The 22,687-nt window shown below is 33.5% G+C and overlaps 1 protein-coding gene across 1 annotated transcript in view; it reads right to left on the bottom strand.

The window, feature by feature from the left end:
* Positions 1 to 11,980: 11,980 nt before the first annotated feature.
* The window catches only part of LOC102746527 (protein eyes shut homolog), a 119,205-nt gene continuing 108,498 nt past the window's right edge, over positions 11,981 to 22,687 (bottom strand). The window contains 2 exon segments of the mRNA XM_031033397.2: positions 11,981 to 12,078; positions 12,081 to 12,153. Of these exon segments, the coding sequence (XP_030889257.2) occupies positions 11,981 to 12,078; positions 12,081 to 12,153 (171 nt within the window).

A 22,687-nucleotide genomic window follows, 5' to 3' on the forward strand; every position in this document is an offset into this window, starting at 1 on the left:
ATGAGCACTAAAGTTTGTGATCTCCTGGGCTAAATATACAGGGATAACATTTAACCTAGAAGTTTGCATATAAGGCTAAAATTCCCCCAAAAGGTGATGGGATAAAGAAAGAAGTCATTACACCTTACATGAAAGGTATGGTAACACCTTATAAATTTCTATAGGAAACACATGAGTTCATAGATGGAGGTGGTAAAACTAGATTAAGGGAAAAAAGAGAGGGGTAGAAACCAGATGGAAGGGGAGAAAAGGAAAGGAGAAATAAAAAATAAAGGGGAAAGAAACTAGAAGAGGAGAGATTGGATAGAGGAAGAATCCAGATCAAGGGAGAGAAAACTGACATAGGGAGAAGCCAAACAGAGGGAGAGAAAGGGGTGATGAGGAAAAGGGGAACTGATTTTAAATTGTTCCCAAAATATTCTGCTTTCAGTGGGATTAAGTCTGCAACCTTGGGAAAATTGAGACTGATCAGTTTCTTCACATTTCACTGCATGAAGAGTTTAAAAGTAGACTGAATATTTAGATATGAGGAAACCCACAGAGTTCTTTGCAATTCAGTAGAAACAGAGAAACTTCATAGAAGACACAGGCCTTCCTAATAATATAGGATTGTAAATCTTAAATTGGGTTTAATTTTTTATTCCCAACTGAAGACTGAGTCATACCAATTTTCTACTATATATCAATGATGAGTGCTACATGTGGTTTAACTATATAGTGTTTGTACGTGTGTATATATATATGTATAAAATACATATTAATGATATAATTTACAACCAATATACAATCGTGATATATAAAATGATAGTGTGCTCACTATGTGTGCACATATACATATGTATGTATACACACAGATTATACAAATATCAAAGGACATTTTCTCTTAGTAATGGTATTAAGAGGAGTTAAATTCCACTCTTTATTCCATTTTATGTATAGTTGATGCTTAATATATTCTCATTGAATTTTGGAGGATATCCTATGTTTACAAAACAGGTGTATATATGTATTTGTTTTTCCCTAAGGCAGATACCTATGTTTCAACAATACTAGCACATTTTATGCTATTTTATTTTTACTAAGAACATGTTTGAAATGTGAAATGTGAAGTAATGGGACAAACTTTTTAGCAAGCTTACAGAATTCGTACAAAAATATTTTCATTTAAAAAAAAAAAAAAAACTAAACTGGATGGCCGTACATTTATTCCAATAATATCACCATTCTATTCTTGGACCTTATCTTTTTAAATTGCTTCCAAAACCTTCAGGATATTACTTTAAATATCAAATAGGTAAAAATATTTTTCATCTTAAGATGGAAATACAAATAACGTTTAGAGTTGGGCTTGCCTAATAAAAGGGGATATCTAGTTGCACAGAACTTTCTTTTCATTATTTTACTTAAAGTTAGGTGTGATTTAAAAGTGACAATATTATTTTCTTCTGTGTGGCCTCCATACTACTTTTTATAAAGCAATTAAAATAAAGAAGTTTTGAAATTATTATTAATAATCATTTCAATGTAAGACCAAGCATAAAATTTCAAACATAAATTTGAATGCTTAATTTCTGCAATTTTTATATCAAAAGATGCCTTTTACCACATAGTCACTGTATCATCTTCTATGACTTTACAGAGGATATAGTATGTTTGTGGTTTTATGGAATTTTTTTAATCTTACTAATGGAGCTTTAAACTGACCTGGAAAATACTGAAATTAAGTTTTATTTTTAATCTAAGTACTCTGCACTTGGCAGCCAAAGAGGAGGTGAAGGGCAATACTGTAGCTGTTTAGGCGAATTACTGGGAGATTAAGGCTGCCTGTTTTTCTCCTCAGATCTTTGCCATATATATCATATTCTCTATGGTTCAGCCTGGCCCTTTTTAGCCTCATTTGCCTGAGCCAAGGCTGTGTAGTCAGTAATGTAACTGCCCAAAGAACCAATCCTATTTGTCCAAGTGAAGATATTTCTTCTTTGCTAAATGAGAAAGCAGGCTACCATACCAATCATTAGAAACATTTGAGATACGTTAAATAAATGTATTAACATTATCCACTAGAGAATTTGATTTCTCAGAAATACTTGCCTGTAAATCCTGGGATATATCTGCAGAAGAAATAGCCACTTAAATATATGTCGGTTGCTCCATTTTTGCAGGGCACAGATTTACAATCTTCAGTTTCTATTTCACAGATGTTTCTTTCGTATTTTTGCAGACAGCTACAGTTGCAGTTGTGCAAATGGACCAAGCAGAGGTTATGCACTGATGTACTCTGGTTTCCTAAGCAGTCTTCAACACTGAGGATATAGAATCGGTCCATGTAAACAGAACAGCTGGATCTGCAACATGCAAAAACAAAAAATCCAATTAGTCATAAAATTTAAATATTTATCACATATTCACTTAAATACACAGGAGAGCAAATCAATAAATATGGTTGTGGGGCACACTTTTAAAATATTCTTACAGAAAATGTCGATACTTGGCAAAACTTAATACTGCTTATTGTGTGGAATGACTAAAAAGAACTTTGGCAAAAGACAGACCTAGACTCAAACACAGGTTCTGCCACTTAACTGCTATGTATCCTAGGAGAGTGGAGGCTAAAGGACAAGGTAAGTGTTTGTCAGGATTTCTGTGGAAGTGTGCATTGTGAGTGCCTGACAATTAGCTTTTTGATTGCAATATAAGTGCCCAACATAAATTTTTGAGTGTCGAGGCATTCATTTCAAAGATATTTATCCTGAATAAACATACTGCCAGCTACACAACTAGGCTGACCCACCTGAAGTTCCCTTTTCGGAAAGCCTTGGTTGACCTAGGTGACCGACCTTTTGTGTGACCCTGCTTTTCCCTTCCCACTCTTTGGCTTCGCTGGCTGGTGTGTTTTAAATTCACCAACAGAGTGAATCCAAGAAACCCTAGACACCACTCCCTCCATCTCAATAAAGCCACAACTCTAGGTCTGCTTTGTCTTTACCTGAGATGCAGCCTGTGTGGCCTGTCCTGTGCCTGCCGGAACCTGGGTCAAAACAAAACAAAACAAAAACTTGCTTTTTCACTGAGGTGCATCTTGCAATCATAATAAAAACCACAGGGGACGCTGCTGCAGCAACACTGGCTTGGGGAAATGCCTGTAAGGGCGCTCCAGAGCTTAGCACAGACCCACGTGACTGCCCCAGGCATTCCCAGCGGGTAGGTGAGTGTCCCAGGCATTGGCAGCCGACAAGTGAGGGCCGAGTGCCCCAGGCATTCCTAATCGATAGCATCACTATCAATAGGCTGAGACGCGCACAAAACAAGTTTGAAGTATTTAACCTCATGCCTAAGAAAAATGGGGTTTTAATTAATAATAGTTTCTCTTGAAAGCATTCATTCATTTCTATATTCATTCCATAAATATATATTTGCATGTTCTATATGACTGGCACTGACCTAAATATATTGAACATTCTTGGGTCTTATCTATAGGCTAGGCACCACCTTTGGTAAAGTGGATTATGAGATGCCATTTTATTACAATTATACACTATATAATATGAACACATTTATTCCTTTGAATATTGCATATACATGCACATAAAGCATCAGAAAAAGAAGGCGTAAGGTGAGAAAGACACTAATTCAAGAGACAATCTTTGGCCTAAAATAAAGTGTTGTGATTTTAAAGTATCCTTTGCCAACTATTCAAAGGGCACTTAAGATAATCATATAAACATGTCAATGAGTTGAGAAGAGCAATGTCAAATTACTTTGCTTGTTATTATTAGCGAAAATTAACCTACTGAACCTAAGTCATTACACTCATAAATTTATATGATGGTAGGTGTTTGGAGCCAACAAGAATGTTAAAGGTCAATTAGTTCAAACCTTTCTTCTTGTAGTTGTGAGAAACTTAGCCATTTAATGCAATTTCCCAAGGATCACTGAGATTGTTAATGGCAGTCGGTATAGTTGATGCTTTGATATATTCAAAGCACTATCCTTGGAATGGGAACCTTGGGTCTAACTCTTCTCTAACTTATTTAGAAGTTTTTGTGCCCTAGTTTTCTCATCTGTAAAATTATCAGTACTACATCTATTTCATAGGAGAGAATTAAGTGTGTTTATTACTGGGCAGGTAAGTCTGATACCAACCATATCATATGTATATATGTTTACTTGAAACAAAGTTATTGAACACAGGCTTGGCAGCTATATATGGAGACTGATTATAGTAGTTTCTTATTAGAAATTCAAGTAGGATGATGTGATTTTCCAATATGGCTAACAAATTCTAATACATTTCTGAATATAACATAGTATGTCCTTGATTAACATGAAAGTTTAATTCCTGGAAAACCCAATGATTATTAAAGTTTTATAAAAAATATTTTGTACTTTTATACATTTGTATACATTTGTAAAATGAAGTTAAGATATTGGCTCAGATGTTTATAAAAAGGCTTTATATCCATATTAATGTATGTTGGGACTTTTGGAAATTGTGCAAACCATGGAACACTTTTTGCCGTTGTTGTTCATGGAACTATTCTGTGCATTGAAAGATTTATAACACTCATTGTCCACCACTTACCTGCTAAATGCCAGCTATTTCAACCAATTATACTTAACAGTAGAATGACCCTAGAATCCAAAATGTCCCCAGAATGTAAGACCATCTCTCTGAAAATCATTGACCTAAATAAGTTTCTCCAGTTTAGTAAAACACGCACCCAATCATGTACAAGTTTGTGGAGCATTTTGTCATCCCAGTTAATAATAGGCATGTAAATGCTGGCATACATGTATATATGGATACCCAGTGCTAAGATAAATTGCTATTAAATTGAAAACTTCTCAGTGACAAATACATCAATTTTGTTAGAAAGTCAAGAAAATTATAGGGGTCCACATATATTATTTATAATTTTAAACTGTTCTTATAATTTCATAGAACTTTTACTTTGAGAAAATAAATTGGACTAAAAGATTTCATGAATGTATTACTAACTTTATTATTAAATAAGCCAATTTGAATTGTGCTTAAGTTAGAGACAAGATTGAAAGAACAAAGCAAAAACATGTCAGTTGAAAATATGATCTCATATATAAATATCGTGATTTAAACTTTTTCATCATTTAGTTTTTTAATGGGAAAATACTCTGGGAAGAGATGAAATTAAGGATATCACTCTACCTATTACCCTAAATCCTAAGATTATGATCCATATGCCTGATATAGAGTAGATGCTCCATTAATATTGTTTAATTATATAATCATCACATGTATATTAAAACTGAATTATGCTCAAGAGAAAGGTCATCTTAAATGTTCTGAATAAACAGCTTCATGAAATTCCAAGTCTTAGGAGATAATTTGAAAAGTAATGCAAAAAGGTTAGACCTATAAAAAGCTATTTAGATATAATGAAGTAAAATAAAAAATCTGGCCCAGGTAGCACAAAATCATATAACATGCATACATTTTTTATTGTTTGACATATGAAATTAAAGCATGCAAAGTCATAGAGCCTGAAGCTATATTATAGTCAAACTCTGACTTTATATCGTAACATATACATTGGTTTGCACCCAGAAGAAAAAAAAAAGCTACATGGGAGGTAATTATGTATACATTAGCTAAGTTTCAACCCATACTGTAGTTGAAACTTAATGATACAAAAGTGTTTCCTTTAATGAAGTTTATTATAATTAACTTTTGGCATGGATATGGAATTACAATGGTATCTACTTTAGAATTGCTTAAATGAATTAATGACCTCTATATCATTTTACTATAAAGCTTAAAGAAGCAAGGTTATTTCATTTTCCAGGGGACAATAAAAGGGAAAAATATATATATGCATGTAAGTGCAATACACAAAAGGATCTAGTCACTAGAGAAATGTTGTTTAGTAGTAGCAAGACTAACCGAAAACAAAAAATACATACACATACATGGGGACATACAATAAGCCATATTGATATGCAGTTCACTTTCCATTTTTTTTCTTTTTTTTTTTTTTTTTTCCTGAAAGTAACATGCAACAAAACTTCTGCATGGGACTCAGAAAAGTTTGCATGACACATCCAAAATTAAAAATAGGGGCGCCTGGGTGGCTCGGTCAGTTCAGCATCTGACTCTTGGTTTCCGCTCAGGTCTTGATCTCATGGTTCCTGAGATCTAGTCCCCTGTGGGCTCCACGCTAAGGGGAAGGCCACTTGAAGATTCTTTCCCTCTGCCCCTCCCCCTTCTCACAGGTGCATGCACGTATGTGCTCTCTAAAATAAATAAATATCGAAATAAACACAAAACAAGATATTCAACTTCTTAATTAAAAAGTCATCAATATCATGGCAAAAATTAAAATAGTCTTAGAAATTAATAATCACCAGACTTCCTGGTTCAGAAGTAATTTAAGAAAACCATAATCAAAATATATTTCTGTGGCAAATTCACATAAAGCTGTATTTATTATATAAGCCTCCTGACTCTACAGAAATAGGTTTTGCAACTATACTTGATTTTATCATGGACTTTTAGATTTTACACTTTAAAATAGAACTTTTGCTTATAACTGAAAAATAAAGTTTTGGTTATATTTAGCATTTCATGGAAAATGTGAAATTTTTTTTAAAATAGCTCAAGAAAGAAACAGGTTTATTTTAAAGGTCCCAGAAAGAAAGGCAGAAAATTCATTGCTATAACACAAACTACTTGTATGTTTAGAAAGTGGAAATAATAGTTATTTTAGTAATATAAAAAGATACTTTCTAAATGATATAGAGTAACCATGAGATGTGTTCTGAGGAGACCATTAATTTATCTATGGATACCTGGGGTCAGGTATCAGATATCATTTTCACATTTTGCCCAATGTTTTCTAATTAGGGAGTACTCAAATGTTTAATAAATATATGAATGAATAGATTTCATTTTGTTATGATATTTCTGATAGTAGGGGCTGGTGACTTGGGCACAAATTTAAACTTCATAAATGGGTTGAAGCTATGAACACTTTACAGTCTGGGCTTGGTGTTGCCAAGTTACTATCCCATAATTACAAAAACTACACTAGGTCCAGAGTGACAAAACGGCTGGTGAAATTTTTTCCTCCCATTAAGCTTTTCCAAATTCCCAAAAAATGTTTTTGAACATTTTAGGGCAAAAATGTGGTAATACTCAAACCTTTGTAAAATACTTCATTTCCATTATGCCCTGTAAACTGCATTTATATAGAATATATTTCAAAAGAAAAATGTTTATGATTAGCAACTAAAAGACTTCATGGAATATTCAGAGTTTGCTTCTACATAAAGTGTAAAGCTGTAGTCCAGTTTTATTTACGGTCTCATAGTGAACTCATAGTGAACCATTTTCCCAGTCCCTTCTACTAAAGTTTCGGTGTATTCCCATTAAACTGTGGGCAAATTTCTTGTATATCAAGATCCTATATGTACATGAGTTGTTCTCAAAGCTCTCTGTTGGTCCGCTGTTTGTTTTTACAGTGGCACCATATGGATTTTATAGTTATCATAGCAGAGGGTACATGAAGTCCCACCCAATAACTCTTCCTTTTCAAAGATGAATCAGCTATTTATAAAATATTATTATTTTTATAGTTTTTTTAACTTGTTGATTAGTTTCTAAAATAATAAGCAATATTATTGGTATAGCATTCATGTGTGAATTAACTTGATAAATTGCTATCTTGACCAGATTAAGGCATAATATCTAAATCCATGGACTACATTTTTTTTTTTTAAAGATTTTATTTATTTATCTGACAGAGAGAGACACAGCGAGAGAGGGAACACAAGCAGGGGGAGTGGGAGAGGGAGAAGCAGGCCTCCCACGGAGCAGGGAGCCCAATGCGGGGCTTGATCCCAGGACCCTGGGATCACAACCCGAGCCGAAGGCAGCCGCTTAACGACTGAGCCACCCTGGCGCCCCTATGGACTACATTTTAATGTGTTCAGAACATCTATTATTTTCTCTTTTTAATCAAAATTAATTGTGCAATAGACGTTTTTATAGAGAACATGAGCATCTTTTGAAAGTTACTTCTAAGATTTTGCGTATCTTGCTATTATAGTAGGTGATATATTATGTAATTTCTAGAATTGTGGCTGATATAAAAACTGTTAAATTTATATGAAGTACTTATATTTGCAAAATTTGTTAAGCTCTATTTCAGTATTAATTATGAGACAATGTCAAAAGCCATAACAATACTGATTATTTTTAAGATTCCAAAAGTTTCTGAGTATCAAGAAAAGTTTACCATAAACAAAGAAACACAAAGTCAGAAAAAATGCAATTATATCACAGAACAAAAAATACTTCTAATAAAAAACTCCTGAAAATCATTGTTTCAGTACACTAATATTTACTTAGTTCTACTGCATGTGTCATTTATGACTGACTTCTTTCCCATAGCATAAGGTTTTCAAGGTGCATCCATACTGTGGCCATGTTTTAGTAATCCATTCTTTCTTATTGCTGAATAATATTCCATGTATAAATATAACACATTTTATTTATCAGTTGATGAACTTTTTCAAAGCACCTGCATGCACCATTTTACATTCCACCAGCAGTATATGAGGGTTCCAGTTTCTCCAAATCCTCACCAACGCCAATACTTGTTACTAATCTTTCTTTTTGATCATATTATTGATACTAGCAGATGTAAATTATTATGTTGTTTTCATTTACATTTCCAGTCTTTTTCCATCATTAAACAGAATGTAATTATGTTGCTGCTGCTTTTTCTGCTTCTGCTTCTTCTTCCTCCTCTTCTCCTTGTTCAGCATACTTTATCAAGTTGAGGAAGTTCCACTGTATTCTTCATTTGTTGATTGTTTTTATCATGAAGAGGTGTTAGATTCTGTAAAATGTCTTCCCCCCCCCGCAACTATTGGAATTATGTGTTATCCTTTTTTCCCATTATTCTATTGACATGGTACATTTACATTAATTGATTTTAGGATGTTAAAACCGCCTTGTATCCCTGTGATAATTTCCCCATGGTCATGATGTATAATCTTTTTTATATGTTGCTGCATTTGTTGTGCTATAACTATACTGAGGGGTTTTGTGTTCAGATTATCAAGACATATTGGTCTGTAGTTTTCTTGTGATGTCTTTGGTTTTGTCATCATTGTAATACTGGTCTAATAGAATAAGTTTAAAAATGTGTCCTCCTCATTTAGTTTTGGAAGAGTTTGTGAATAATTTCTATTAATTCTGCTTCAATGTTTGCTAGCATTCCCCAGTGAAGCTATTTAGGACTGAACATTTCTTAGTGTGAAGTTTTATTTGTTTGTTGAATTACTAACTTAATCTTTTTGCTTGTAATAAATATATTCAGATTTTCTATTTCTTTTGAATCAGTTCTACTAGTTTATATTTTTCTGGGAACGTCCGCATTTCATCACAGCTACCTACATTTTGGGATATACAGTTGTTCATAGTGTTTTCTTATAATCTTTTTTCTTTCTGTAATTTAAGTAATGTTTTATCTCTCTTGATTTTAGTAATTTGATTCTTCTCTCTCTTTTTCTTAGCATTGGTAAGGCCTATTCATTTTGTTAGTCCTTTCAAAAATGGACTTTTGGCTTTGTTGATATTCTCTATTTTCCTATACTCTACTTAATTAATTTTACTCTAAAGTTTATGATTTTCCTCCTTTGGCTTGCTTTAGATTTAATTTTTTTCCTTTTCCATTATGTTAAGGTAGAAGTTTAGGATATTGATTAAGATCTTCTTTGTTTTTAACACAGGCATTTACAGCTATAATTTTTATTCTAAATGTTGCATTGCCTACATCCTATGAATTTTTTATTTATTTTAATTAATCTTAAATGATTTTCTAATGTCCCTTGTACATTCACTGACTTATGTGGAGTGTGTAATTTAATTCTCATATGTTTGTAAATTACTGAATTGCTTATTGTTTTTGATTCCTAATTTCAATACATTGTGGTCAGAAAACATTTTTTATTATTGTAATCCCCTTAAATATATTGCAGCTTGTATTAACATATGATCTATCTTGGAAAATGTTCAATGTGCATTAGAGAAGAATGCCATTCTGCTGTTGTTGAGTGGAGTGTTCTATAGATACCTGCCAGTTCTAGTAGATTTATAGTGTTCTTCAATTTTTTTATACTTTTGTTCATCTACCAAGTGTTATATCCACTACTGAAAGTGGAGTGTTGGAGTTTCCAACTATTATTATTGAATTGGCCATTTCTTTCTTTAATTCTGTCAGGTTTTGTTTCATGTATTTTGAGTTTCTGTTGTTAAGTGCATATATGTTTATAATTGCTACATCTTCTCATGATTCCTTTGTCATTTTAAAATGTTGTTTGTTTTTGCATCAACCTTTTTTTTTTTTAAGATTTTATTTATTTATTTGACAGAGACAACGAGAGCAGGAACACAAGCAGGGGGAGTGGGAGAGGGAGAAGCAGGCTTCCCGCGGAGCAGGGAGCCCGATGTGGGACTCGATCCCAGGACTCTGGGATCATAACCTGAGCCGAAGGCAGACACTTAACGACTGAGCCCCCAGGCGCCCACCATTTTTTTCTTTTAAAGTCTATTTTGTCTGATATTAATACAGATACTCCAGCTTTCTATGGTTGCTGATTGAATGGTATCTTTTTCTTACCTTTTACTTTCAACCCTTTTGTACATTTAAGTATACAGTGTGTGTCCTATAGATAGTATATACTGTCTATATCCAGAAACTATCTAACTTGAAAATCTTTGCCTTTGATAGGATTTTAATCCATTTTATTTTAATGTTATTATTAATATAGTTGGATTTATGCTTGTCATTCTCATTTTTGTTATCCATATATCTCATGTCGTTTTTATATCTCTAATCTTCTGATACTACTTATTTTTGTATTAAGTAAATACTTTGCAGGGCAAATTTTTAGTATCTATAATGCTGTTTTTACTACATTAGTTGAGTTATTTTCTTAATAGTTGCTCTGAAGTTTACCATGCACACCTTAACTTATCAGATCTACCACAGATTTAATCTATCACAGATACTAATTTAATTCTAGTGTGATATAGAAAAATATTACTATAGGTCTTTCTCTCTTCCCCTCTTTTATTGTGCTTATGTTGTACATGATAGAATATACATTATGTAAATAATATATAATAACTACATATGCATATGTTTGAGATATAAATGCCAATCATTTTAAACAACAAAACATTATTATTAATTACTAAAAAATAGTTCAGGAGGCTAAAAGCAAAAACACAAGAAATAACTAGTATTGGCAAGGATGTGGAGAAAAAAGAACCCTTATGTACTGTTGGTGGAAATGCAAATTGGTGCAGCCACTGTGGAAAACAGTATGGAAGTTATAAAACAGAATATTACTCAACCATAAAGAAGAATGAAATCTTGCCATTTGTAGCAACATGGAAAGACTTAGAGGGTATAAGGACAAGGGAAATAAGTCAGTCAGAGAAAGACAAATACTATATGATTTTACATGTAGAATTTAAGAAACAAAACAAAATTAGAAAGCAACAAAATACAACAAAAAAACCCAAACTCTTCAATACAGAGTACAAACTGGTGGCTGCCAGAGGGAAGGTGGGTGAGAGATAGTTGAAATCCATAAAGGGAATTAAGAGTACATTTTTTTAAAAACATTTTACTTATTTATTTAAGAGAGAGAAAGAGAGAGAGTATGAGGGAGGAGGGGCAGAGGGAGAATGGAGAAGCAGACTCCCTGCTGAGCAGCGTGTTGGGTGAGGAGCTCAATCTCAGGACCCCAAGGTCATGACCTGAGCCTAAGGCAGACACTAAACCAACTGAGCCACCCAGGTGCCCCAAGAGTACATTTTTTTGATGAGCACTGAGAAATGTATAGAATTGTTGAATCATTAAAAAAAAAAAAAATTTGGCTTGTCAGTACAATTATAACTTTTTGATAAATAGGTAATATTCTTTGTTCAAATGATGCATAAACACCTGAATTTATTAATTTCATCTTTACAAAGAGCTTCATGTTGACATCCACTTTCTTCATAATCAGTTGTATTTTGCAAGACCATCTTGGAATACATAGACACCAATATCCCTTATTGTCTTCTTTAGTCAAACAACTGCATTCATTTGCACACATCTATAAAAAAATTAAAAAAAAAAGAATTTTGTAAATGTCCATTGCATTACAATATTACAGTCATTTCAGTTTGAAGTTCATGCTTTCCTTTGTATATTAAATTCATGTTTTCCTTTAGCAAAGATAAAATAAACTCAGTTTTGATTTATTTCAAAATCATTTTAAACAGTCATATTCAGTTTATTTATGATGGAAATATATATATTGTAAAAAGCTAAATAAATCAACATCCATTATTCAGTTGTTTTAAAATATCTTTAATGTAATGTAATGTAATTTAATGTAATGTACCCTAAAATCAAAATTTTATAGACGTTGCTTATATGTTAGCTGATACGGTGGCAGTAGCACTCTCCTGATAACCAGATCCATGAAAAAACTGTTTCCTTTATCACTAGTTTTTTCTCCTTCAGTGAGTTATTTGGACTCATGTTTGAACTGAGTATAACATTTTACTGACTCCTTTATTAAAAATGAATTACATAAAATCTTTAACGTATCTTTATTTCATATTTGCATGGAAGTCATAATTTTACCTGTTTAAAAAAAAACATATATCATTTTAACCATTTTAGAGGTCTTTCACAAATACGCCCAGTGTATTTACCTTAAAAGATTAAGTAAATTTTGTCGCCAAAGTGCATCTCTTATGACAGCTTAAAACCAGGCATATCTTTTCCTAGCTCTCAGAAGTGAATTCAAAATCACAATAGAACTTTGATAGTTCCTCTTTTTTTTTCATTTTCCTCTCAATACTTTTATGTTTCCTTTATGGTGTTGGTTTATAGCCAATAAATTATTTCTTATCAATAGCTACAATGATTACAAATTTAGTTTCATGGTCTGATCCTTTGGTGATAGATCAATGATTTATAGAAATCTAATCTCTGTTGGGTAAGAGTCAACTGAGAATTTCTTTCTCCATTTTTCTATTTGGAGCTCTAGTAAATTAAGAATTTTTAGTCTACTGGGAAAGAGAACATCTCTTTGCATGGACAGGTACTTTTTTTTTCAAATGCTATTTACCCTTAGCCTACAGCTAAAATATTATAAATTCAATTCCTCAGTTTTCTCTACATGTGTTTGTATGTCTGAGTGTTTGTACTTCAGAAAAAAATATTTATCCCTTACTGTTTGAATGTGTAATCATTTTCTATATGCAGGGGGTATTTGTTGTACAGTTTCTTAAATCAAAGCGGTACTGTTAAAATTTGCTTCCAAAGTTAAATTAGCACTTACAGAAGGAAATAATTATTAACATTTTATAACTTACATTATTTTCTCTTCATATATATTATATAATAATGTATAATAATATATGTATACAAATATACACATATTATTAGCTTTTTCTGAAATTTGTGATTATATTACACTTTATCAACCCAATTACGTTAGTGTGTAGTTTTTATAAAAAACAAGGATATTATCTTTTCATTACCTCAGTAAAATAATCAAGTTAGGAAATTAACTTTGATATAATATTATATTTTATAACCAATAAATTTTATTCCAAATTTTCCAATTATTCTAATATACTATATACAAATCCAACATATAAATTCTCTTCCTTCAACATGACTAGAAAATACAAAGCACCAAAACTTCAAATTACCCAGAAGTAGAATGCATACATAAGCACAAGTGATTAATGATTTTGTTTTTACTCCTTGTTGGTCTGTACTGTTTTGTAGAGATTGTATTGGAAAGTTTGAATTTGCATGCCTTCCATTATCTTGTTTACTTTGAAAGTCCTCTTAGTTGATTTGGTTCAATTATGAAAGCAATACAATTTAATTAGTCATTCTACAATCCAATTCCTCTTGTGCTCTGCACACACACATGTTTTCTTCATTTCTTGTAAAAAGCTTTTCAATTTTTTTCTTTTTATTTTTCTGAAGTTTTTATTTTTATTACAGTTAGTTAACATACAGTGTTATATTAGTTTCAGGTGTACAATAATTTAACCCTTCTATATATCACCCTGTGCTCATGACAAATGCCCTCCTTAATTCCCATCACATATATAACCCATCCTCCCACCCACCTTCCTCTGGTAACCATCAGTTTGTTCTTTATATTTAAGAATCTATTTTTTGGTTTGCCTCTCTCCCTTTTTTTTTTCCTCATTGCTTGTTTGTTTTGTTTCTTAAATTCCACATATGAGTGAAAGTATATGGTATTTGCCTTTCTCTGACTTATTTTGCTCAACGTAATACTTTTAGCTCCATCCATGTCTGTGCAAATGGCAAGATTTCAATCTTTTTATGGCTGAATAATATTCCATTGTATATATATACCACTTCTCCTTTATCCATTCATCAGTTGATGGACATATGGGCTCTTTCCATAATTTGGCTATTGTAGATAATGCTGTTATAAACATTGGAGTGTGTGTATTCCTTTAAATTAGTATTTTTGTATTCTCTGGGTAAATAACCTAGTAATGCAATTGCTGGATAGTAGGATAGTTCTATTTTTAACTTTTTGAGGAACCTCCATACTGTTTTCCACAGTGGCTGCACCAGTTTGCATTCTCAGCAACAGTGTAAGAGGGTTTCCCTTACTCCATATCCTCACCAACACCTGTTGTTTCTTATTGATTTTACCCATTCTGATAGGTGTGAGGTGCTTTTTCACTGGGGTTTTAACTTGTACTTCCATGATGATCAGTGATGTTTGAGTCTTTTCATGGGTCTGTTGGCCATCATATGTCTGTTGGCTGTCTTCATTGGAAAAATGTCTATTCATGTCTTCTGCCCATTTTTAATAGGATTATTCATTTTTTAGGTGTTGAATTTTATATTATCATTGTGCTTTCAGCATGCATAGTCCTGTTAAATTGTCTGTTTGTACGGTCTGCTTGTTGGGGGAAATTATATGGGTTTTCAAAAAAGTGGAAGAAGACTAGGCTGCACAGTCAAGTGTAGTCCCTCAGGACAGGGCCATTTTTTGTGGCTATCCCCTTTTTATTATTCAGACTTTGACACTATGTCTCTAACAGCAGCTTCTGTACTCATTGACTGTCTCCACTTGTAGCACCTGCTCCATTTTCCTACTTGGTTATGTCGTTTGTTTCGGGGGCCTAGTCAGGAGTACATAGATTGATCCATTTGACTCATGCAAACTGCTAAAGACCAATGCTTCCCACATACTGGGTTTCTATACCTTTTGCTTGTTTGTTTGCATCTTTTTAGTATAGTATGGGATGATTCAATACAACATACGGAAAAAATTAAACACTACCAACTTACCATCCTGAAAGCCTAGAGTCTGTGAAGACTTGTGTATACTTAATTCTCAATTTCTACTAAAAATATTAAAAAATGCATAATTTGCTATTTTATAATGAAGAGAAAAATGCCATACACTAAAGACTTATTATATTTTCAGTTATTATAAATCTAGGTCACTAAATAATACATAATAAAATCTTAGAAAAAATAATGTTTTAACAACAAGGAATAATAGTGCAGAAATCAGATTATGGCAAACTATTACTCCATATAAAAATATACTTTTCTTTTTTGCTTTATTTTCCCAAAATAATTATTACTGGGATTTAAGAAAACCTGAAAGAACTAAAAGAAAACTTGTCTAATGAATTTTCGTCAATATAATATATAAAAAAAATACTATCCTTGGTGTAAAGATTGTAATATGAACACCTAAATTACACTGAAAGCTTTGTTAAGACTCTTTTAGTACATGTTGAAGATGGTTAATTTTTCTTATTGCAATTATTTATTATCTCTAAAAACCATTGCAAGTAATTGCTGCAATTGAAAAATACTTAATTTGGTATTTCAGCAGTGTTTCTCATCTGTTCATATAGTCTAGTCTTCTACTAAAATTTTAGTTTTCTATAATTAAATTTAGACATAAGAAAAGGTCTCCCAGAAAAACTTATAAGACAGTAAATTATATCAATGGGTACATACAAGGTTGAATCTACAATGCACATTTAGGGGAAAGATTTCTCAATTTTTGAATATATGGAAAATCAAGAAATCTACTTCAACAAGTCCATTAACCCTCTGAAATTTTGTGCAAAACATTGTGCTTGTGTGTGCATAAGTTATTGTGAGAGAACTGTTTCTAGCTTTCATCAGATTTTCAATGGATTCTGATTACAAAAAAAAGAAAGAAAGGTTGAAATCTACTCATGTATGCCCAAGATTAGAGTAAGAGAAATTACTCTGGGAAGTTCAGCACTTACATGTATTAATATGTGATTACTATTATACTAATCATTATAATTATTATAATCAACTTATAATAGTTAACTTATAATTATATTATAATTAATAATCAATTATTAACATCTGTAATTGTACAAAAAGCCAATATTAAAAACGTACATGAAAAATGGAATGAGATTTTATTTTATTCTTGATAATTAAAGAATATTTATTTGATAAGGAAATGTAATATAGTCATAAATCTGGGCAAAAGATAATCTTTTCTTCCCAAGGGGAAGAGAAGTAAAACAGTATGGGAAAATCCTTTTATGGGAATTCATTATTACTGATGTAGGTAGGTAACACAATACTACACACAAAATTATCTTGGGCTGAATAGAAGTTAAGCTACAAGAATATTTACAACATACTTCAGAAAAATGTTCTGTATATATAAGTAAATGACTAAATAATGGTATCATTTCATGGAAAATCATATTTTTGTATAAATTATTTTGCCATTTCCATATTATATTGGTAAAATCACTTAGTAAAGAGATACCAAAGGGGAGAAACTCTAAGACCTAATATATGACATATTTACCATTTGTTGGCCCATGTCAATTAAATAGATCTGTAGGGGTGCCTGGGTGCCTCAGTCATTAAGCATCTGCCTTCAGCTCAGGTCATGATCCCAGGGTCCTGGGATAGAGCCCCACATTCGGCTCCCTGCTTGGTGGGAAGCCTGCTTCTCCCTCTCCCACTTCCCCCTGCTTGTGTTCCTGCTCTCTGCTATCTCTCTCTCTGTCAAAAAAAAAAAAAAAAAGCTTTAAAATAAATAAAAAAATAGATCTGTAAAGAGACTTCACCCATAGGAGTGAGTGACTTCTTTATAAGATATGTAGAAACCTGGGTTCTTAGAAAAGTATTTGTCAAAGTAAAAATTGCACTAGACAAAATTCAACAAGCAAGAAAGGCTTTATTCAAGACTATTGCAATAGAAGAGAGAGATGGAACTCAACTTTGCGGAAACAAGACAAGAAAGATTTTAAGTGCTGGCATTAGCTAGAGGAAAACTACTGGAGGAAATTAGGGGAGAGACTGATCAATGAAATGAGTAAGGCACATTGAGTTATTCTTGAGTTTGCAAAGGTTTTGCTTTGTTAGTGGGCCTTCTGTCTTTGCTAATTGGTGCCCACTGAAGTTAGGCTCCTACTCTCTCACAGGATGTTTACATTTACATCTCTCTCTCTCAATGTTTACATTTCAAAGAAATAGTTCCCAGGTCCTTAAGAAAGACAGTTCCTGGGTCCTAAAACTGGCAAGAGGAGGAAAGTCGATTTGCATATATTTCAGAGAGACAGAAAATGAACTTATAATTGCAAATTTTCTGAAGTAAATGCTCTAAGAAAAAGGAGACCAAGGGTCTTTAGTCAATAAGAAGCCTATCTAAAATTCAGTTAAGGTGAGGGGAACATTAAGAATGCCTTGGTTATATTCCTAGCTAAATAAAAACATATTTGGATGAATTAGAATCCAAATTTATACTGGCTTGGACCTAGTAAAAAATACTGAAATAGTTAAATCTGGTAAAGATCTTTCCTATTCCAACTTTTAGTGTCCGTCTGTTTCTTCGGTGTGGTTTTAAAAGCATTCTCTGTTCCCAGTAACTCATAATAATATATAATCTCAGAACCTGTTTGTAGCAAAAAATGTAAAAGAAAAAAAAAAAAAAAGAACTCACTTTTATTTATGTGCTTTCCTTCCAGAAGTGTTTGCATTTAAAAAGACCTAAAGAGAGGACATTTTTTAACACAAAGAAAGGAAAGAATACTTTTGGAATTTTAGTCTTTGATGATAAGAACTGAAATGAACCAAATTTCCTGTCCTATATTTAAAAATACTGAGAAAAATATATATATAAAAAAACTTACTCTTTGCTCCATGAAATACTTTTTCTTGGAAAGTAAGACTGTGAACCAACTAAAATAAGTTATTTACCAAGCATAAAACCTTGTTCATGAACCTCACTTTAAGATTCTCATCACATTCTGTCCACCAGTACAAAGCTTTATTCATGAACTCTAAGAAATCCTTACAAGTACCCACCCCCTACAACTAAGGCTCTAGAGCATATAAACATCTTTCCATAAATTCTTCCTCTGAGACACTAGTAAGAGTCTATTAGGGGTTGTTTTCGATTATTGTGGCAAATCTAAAAGAATTAGTTTCTCTTGATCAACAGAATTGTCTGGTGGTCTTTTGGAGGCTCAGTTTTGAACAAACACAAAATACTGCAAAATCCAATTAAAATACTCTCACTACAAAAGCTCATGACACTAGACCACAAACAGTGCACTACTCTGGGACCACTGGACATTTATCTCTCCTTAGCTGTGACAGGGACATAGATATAGTATCAGGTCTGAACTCCAATTTATTTTCATCAAATTCCCAAATGTTATTTTTTTTCTTTTAAGAATAAGGAAACATTTTAGGAATCCTTTGATTATGTGATCCAATTGGATCCAAAGAGAAAAGCAATTTCCTCACTTCTCTGGTGAGTCTAAAAGAGTATTCTACTGGAAGAGGACAAGCATAGCTCTCACAGTTTCATCATTCAGATGACCTAAATAAAAATGAGTTGAGAAAGTCACAGTAATCTACATTCCTTGAACACAATTTTCCTTGAGTCACCTTTTCAAAATCTTGTAAACACTTGTCCAGCTCTTAGTTTGGACTGACTGCTTTTTGGTAGGTTTTGGTGACATGACATTGCACAGGCACCTACTAAGTTTTCATGGGGCCTTCTCAGTCTCATAAGCTTCAATACCACACATTCCTCCCTTCGTGTTGTTAAGTCAGATACATATCTCTCTAATTGCTATAACTTCTCAAAGGGCAAGCTGAAATTGCTGGGGCCACTCTGGAGAGAATTTGGCATGAACAAGATCATTCATTTGACAGATATATTAGAACCAAAAAAGAAAGACTCTCATGAGGAGACTCTCCATCCCATGAGTCTAATAGAGAGATTACTCTGTTGAATGCACAAGGCCCCTCTTTCCTTTTCATGCTTCTGGGATTAATAAGCACTAGATTTTTAATTATATTACTCAATGGAATTATCAAGGATGTGAGTTATTATTTAAACTGTTACTAAACTATCCAAAGAACTGGATACCTGAGAACAGAATGGGAAGATGGAGTTTATTGAGTAGATAATTATAGTACACTTTCAAGAGTGTTTAAACTATCTGTAATAATAAGTTGTGTATATGTGTATGTGTGTGAAAATGATCTTTTCTGCATTTAAGCCTCTCCTGCTCTTTGAAGATAGAAGAAAATTAACCTTTAATAGTCATGTATTTGCCTGAAGCTAGCTCCCCATTGTTTTTTCATTTGCCATTTCATCTTTTCTTTTTTGGTTGGGAAATTTTTTTAAATTAATTTATCATAAATACATTTTCTATCAATATATGTACATTTTAGGACTATTGTTCAGATAAACATTCAAAAATGAAAGGAAAAGGACAATGATTAACTGTGCTTTATATATTTTTCCCTTTGCCAAAAATTTAACAAACAGAAAATGTGTACCTGTGTGTGTAATATAATTAGTCTTTTAGATGAAAAGAAAATTATGCCCTTAGAAATCTGGCAAAGTCAAAAGTCTTGCTTTTTTTAATATATGAATGCTGAGGTTTATTTACATTAAAAAGAGCTTATGTAATTTCCCAATAAATAACTGAATCCTTAGGCAATTAGAATGATTTAATCTATCTTTTAAAGAACTATTCTAGATTAGAGGAGAAGAGGGTGGCAGAGGAGTAGAACTAAATTTTGTCAGGTCCCAGGAATTCAGCTAGATAGGTATCAAACCATTCTGAACACCTACAAACTCAACAGGAGACCGAAGAAAGGAATAGCAGCAACTCTATGAACACAAAAGTGACCACTTTCTGGAAGGTAGGACATGCGGAGAAGTGAATCCAAGGGGATATTCAGGAAGATAGATGGCGGGGAGGGGGCCGAATTTTAAAAGTCGGCTCCGCTGAAGGACATGGCTCCAGTGGCTAAGCGGGGGCTGGAACCCTCATTGGGACAGTGTGCTCTCAGGACCCTCAGGGTACAGGAAGACCGGGGGTACCTGAGTGTGGCAGAGCTCCCAGGAATAGGAGTGGGGAAGCCAGCTGCAGAGATGGAGCCGAGGAGTGGGTTCTCAGCTCGGGGTTGCCATAAACTGTGATCCACAGCAGTCGGGCCACTGCTCTTCCAGCAGGGACCCAACAAGTGGCAGATGGGGGAGACTCCTCTTCCTCCCCAGGGAGGAGCAGCACAGGAGCGCACCGCATGGATCTGCTGGGTTTGGAGACTCCACACTGGGTCATGTGCCAGAGATAGAAATGCTGGGTCACAGACCGGGTGAGCACAGAGTGGGGCCAGAGACTGGGGAGACAGGAGTGACTGACTGCTTTTCTCCGGGGGTGCACTGAGGAGTGGGGCCCCGAGTTCTCGACTCCTCTGGTCAGAGATTGGGAGGCCACCATTTTCACTCTCGTCCTCCAAAGCTGTATGGAAAGCTTGCAAGGAACAAAATCTCCCGAGAGCAAACCCAAGCAGATTACTTAGCCCAGACCGGGCAAGGGCGGGGCAATTCCGCCTCTGGCAAAGACATTTGGGAACCACGGCAACAGGCCCCTCCCCCAGAAGATCAGCAAGAACAGCCAGACAAGACCAAGTTTACCGATCAATGAGAATGGCAGAACTCCAGTGCTAGGGGAATACAACACATAGAATTCATGGCTTTTTTCCCATGATTCTTTAGTCTTTCAAAGTTAATTTTTTAAATTTTCTTTATTTTTTCTTTTTCTATTTTTTTAAAATTTTTTCTTTTTCCCTTTTTCAACCAACATCTTATCAATCCCTTTTTTAAAAATCTTTTTTATTTTTCATTTTTAGAGTCATATTCTATCCCTTCATAGTAGTTAACCTTATTTTTGGTACATATATAAGTTGTTCTCTCTTTAAAATTTTGGGATACAGTTTCTTCTAACAGACCAAAATATACCCTAAATCTCTAGTGTGTGGCTTTGTTCTAGTCTCCTGACTGATCACATTCTCTCCCTTTTTTTTTTCCTAATTTTTCTTCTTTCGTTTTTCAACCAACTTCTTATCAATTCCTTTTATGAAATCTTTTATAATTTTCATCTTTACAGTCATATTCCATCCCTTCATCGTATTTACCTTATTTTTGTACATACATAAGTTTTTCTTTCTTTAAAATTTTGGGAGGCATTTTGTTTTGACAGACCAAAATACACCCAAAATCTAGTGTGTGGCACTGATCTATGCACCAGCCTGATCATATTCGGTCATATTCTTTTTTTTTTAATTTTTTTTTTTTCTTTTTTCTTTCTTTCCCCTTCTTTTCCCCCGGTTGCAGGTCTCTTCTGATTTGTTTAGTGTATATTTTTCTGGAGTCATTGTTACCTTTTTAGCATTTTGTTCTCTCATTCATCTATTCTCCTCTGGACAAAATGACAAAACGGAAAAACTCACCTCAAAAAAAAAGAACAAGAGGCAGTACCGACTGCCAGGGACCTAATAATTACGGACATTAGTAAGATGTCGGAACTAGAGTTCAGAAAGACGATTATAAAGAAACTAGTTGGGCTTGAAAAAAGCATGGAAGATAATAGAGAATCCCTTTCTGGAGAAATAAAAGAACTAAAATCTAACCAATTCGAAATCAAGAAGGCTATTAATGAAGTGCAATAAAAAATGGAGGCTCTAACTGCTAAGATAAATGAGGCAGAAGACAGAATTAGTGATATAGAAGACCAAATGATGGAGAGTAAAGAAGCTGAGAAAAAGAGAGATAAACAGTTACTGGATCACGAGGGTAGAATTCAAAGATAAGTGACACCATAAGATGAAACAATATTAGAATAATTGGGATCCCAGAAGAGGAAGAAAGAGAGAGAGGTGGAAGGTATATTGGAGCAAATTATAGCAGAGCACTTCCCTAATTTGGGGAAGGAAACAGGCATCAAAATCCAGGAGGCACAGAGAACCCCCCTCAAAATCAACACAAATAGGTCAACACCCCGACATCTAATAGTAAAACTTACGAGTCTCAGAGACAAAGAGAAAAACCTGAAAACAGCTCAGGACAAGAGGTCTGTAACCTACAATGGTAGAAACATTAGATTGGCAACAGACCTATCCACAGAGACCTGGCAGGCCAGAAAGGACTGGCATGATATATTCAGAGACTAAATGAGAAAAATATGCAGCCAAGAATACTGTATCCAGCTAGGCTGTCATTGAAAATTGAAGGAGAGATAAAA

The sequence above is a fragment of the Leptonychotes weddellii genome, chromosome 8 (genome assembly GCF_054177405.1).
Source record: "Leptonychotes weddellii isolate Sample4059 chromosome 8, ASM5417740v2, whole genome shotgun sequence".
NCBI classification, from domain to species: Eukaryota; Metazoa; Chordata; class Mammalia; order Carnivora; family Phocidae; genus Leptonychotes; species Leptonychotes weddellii.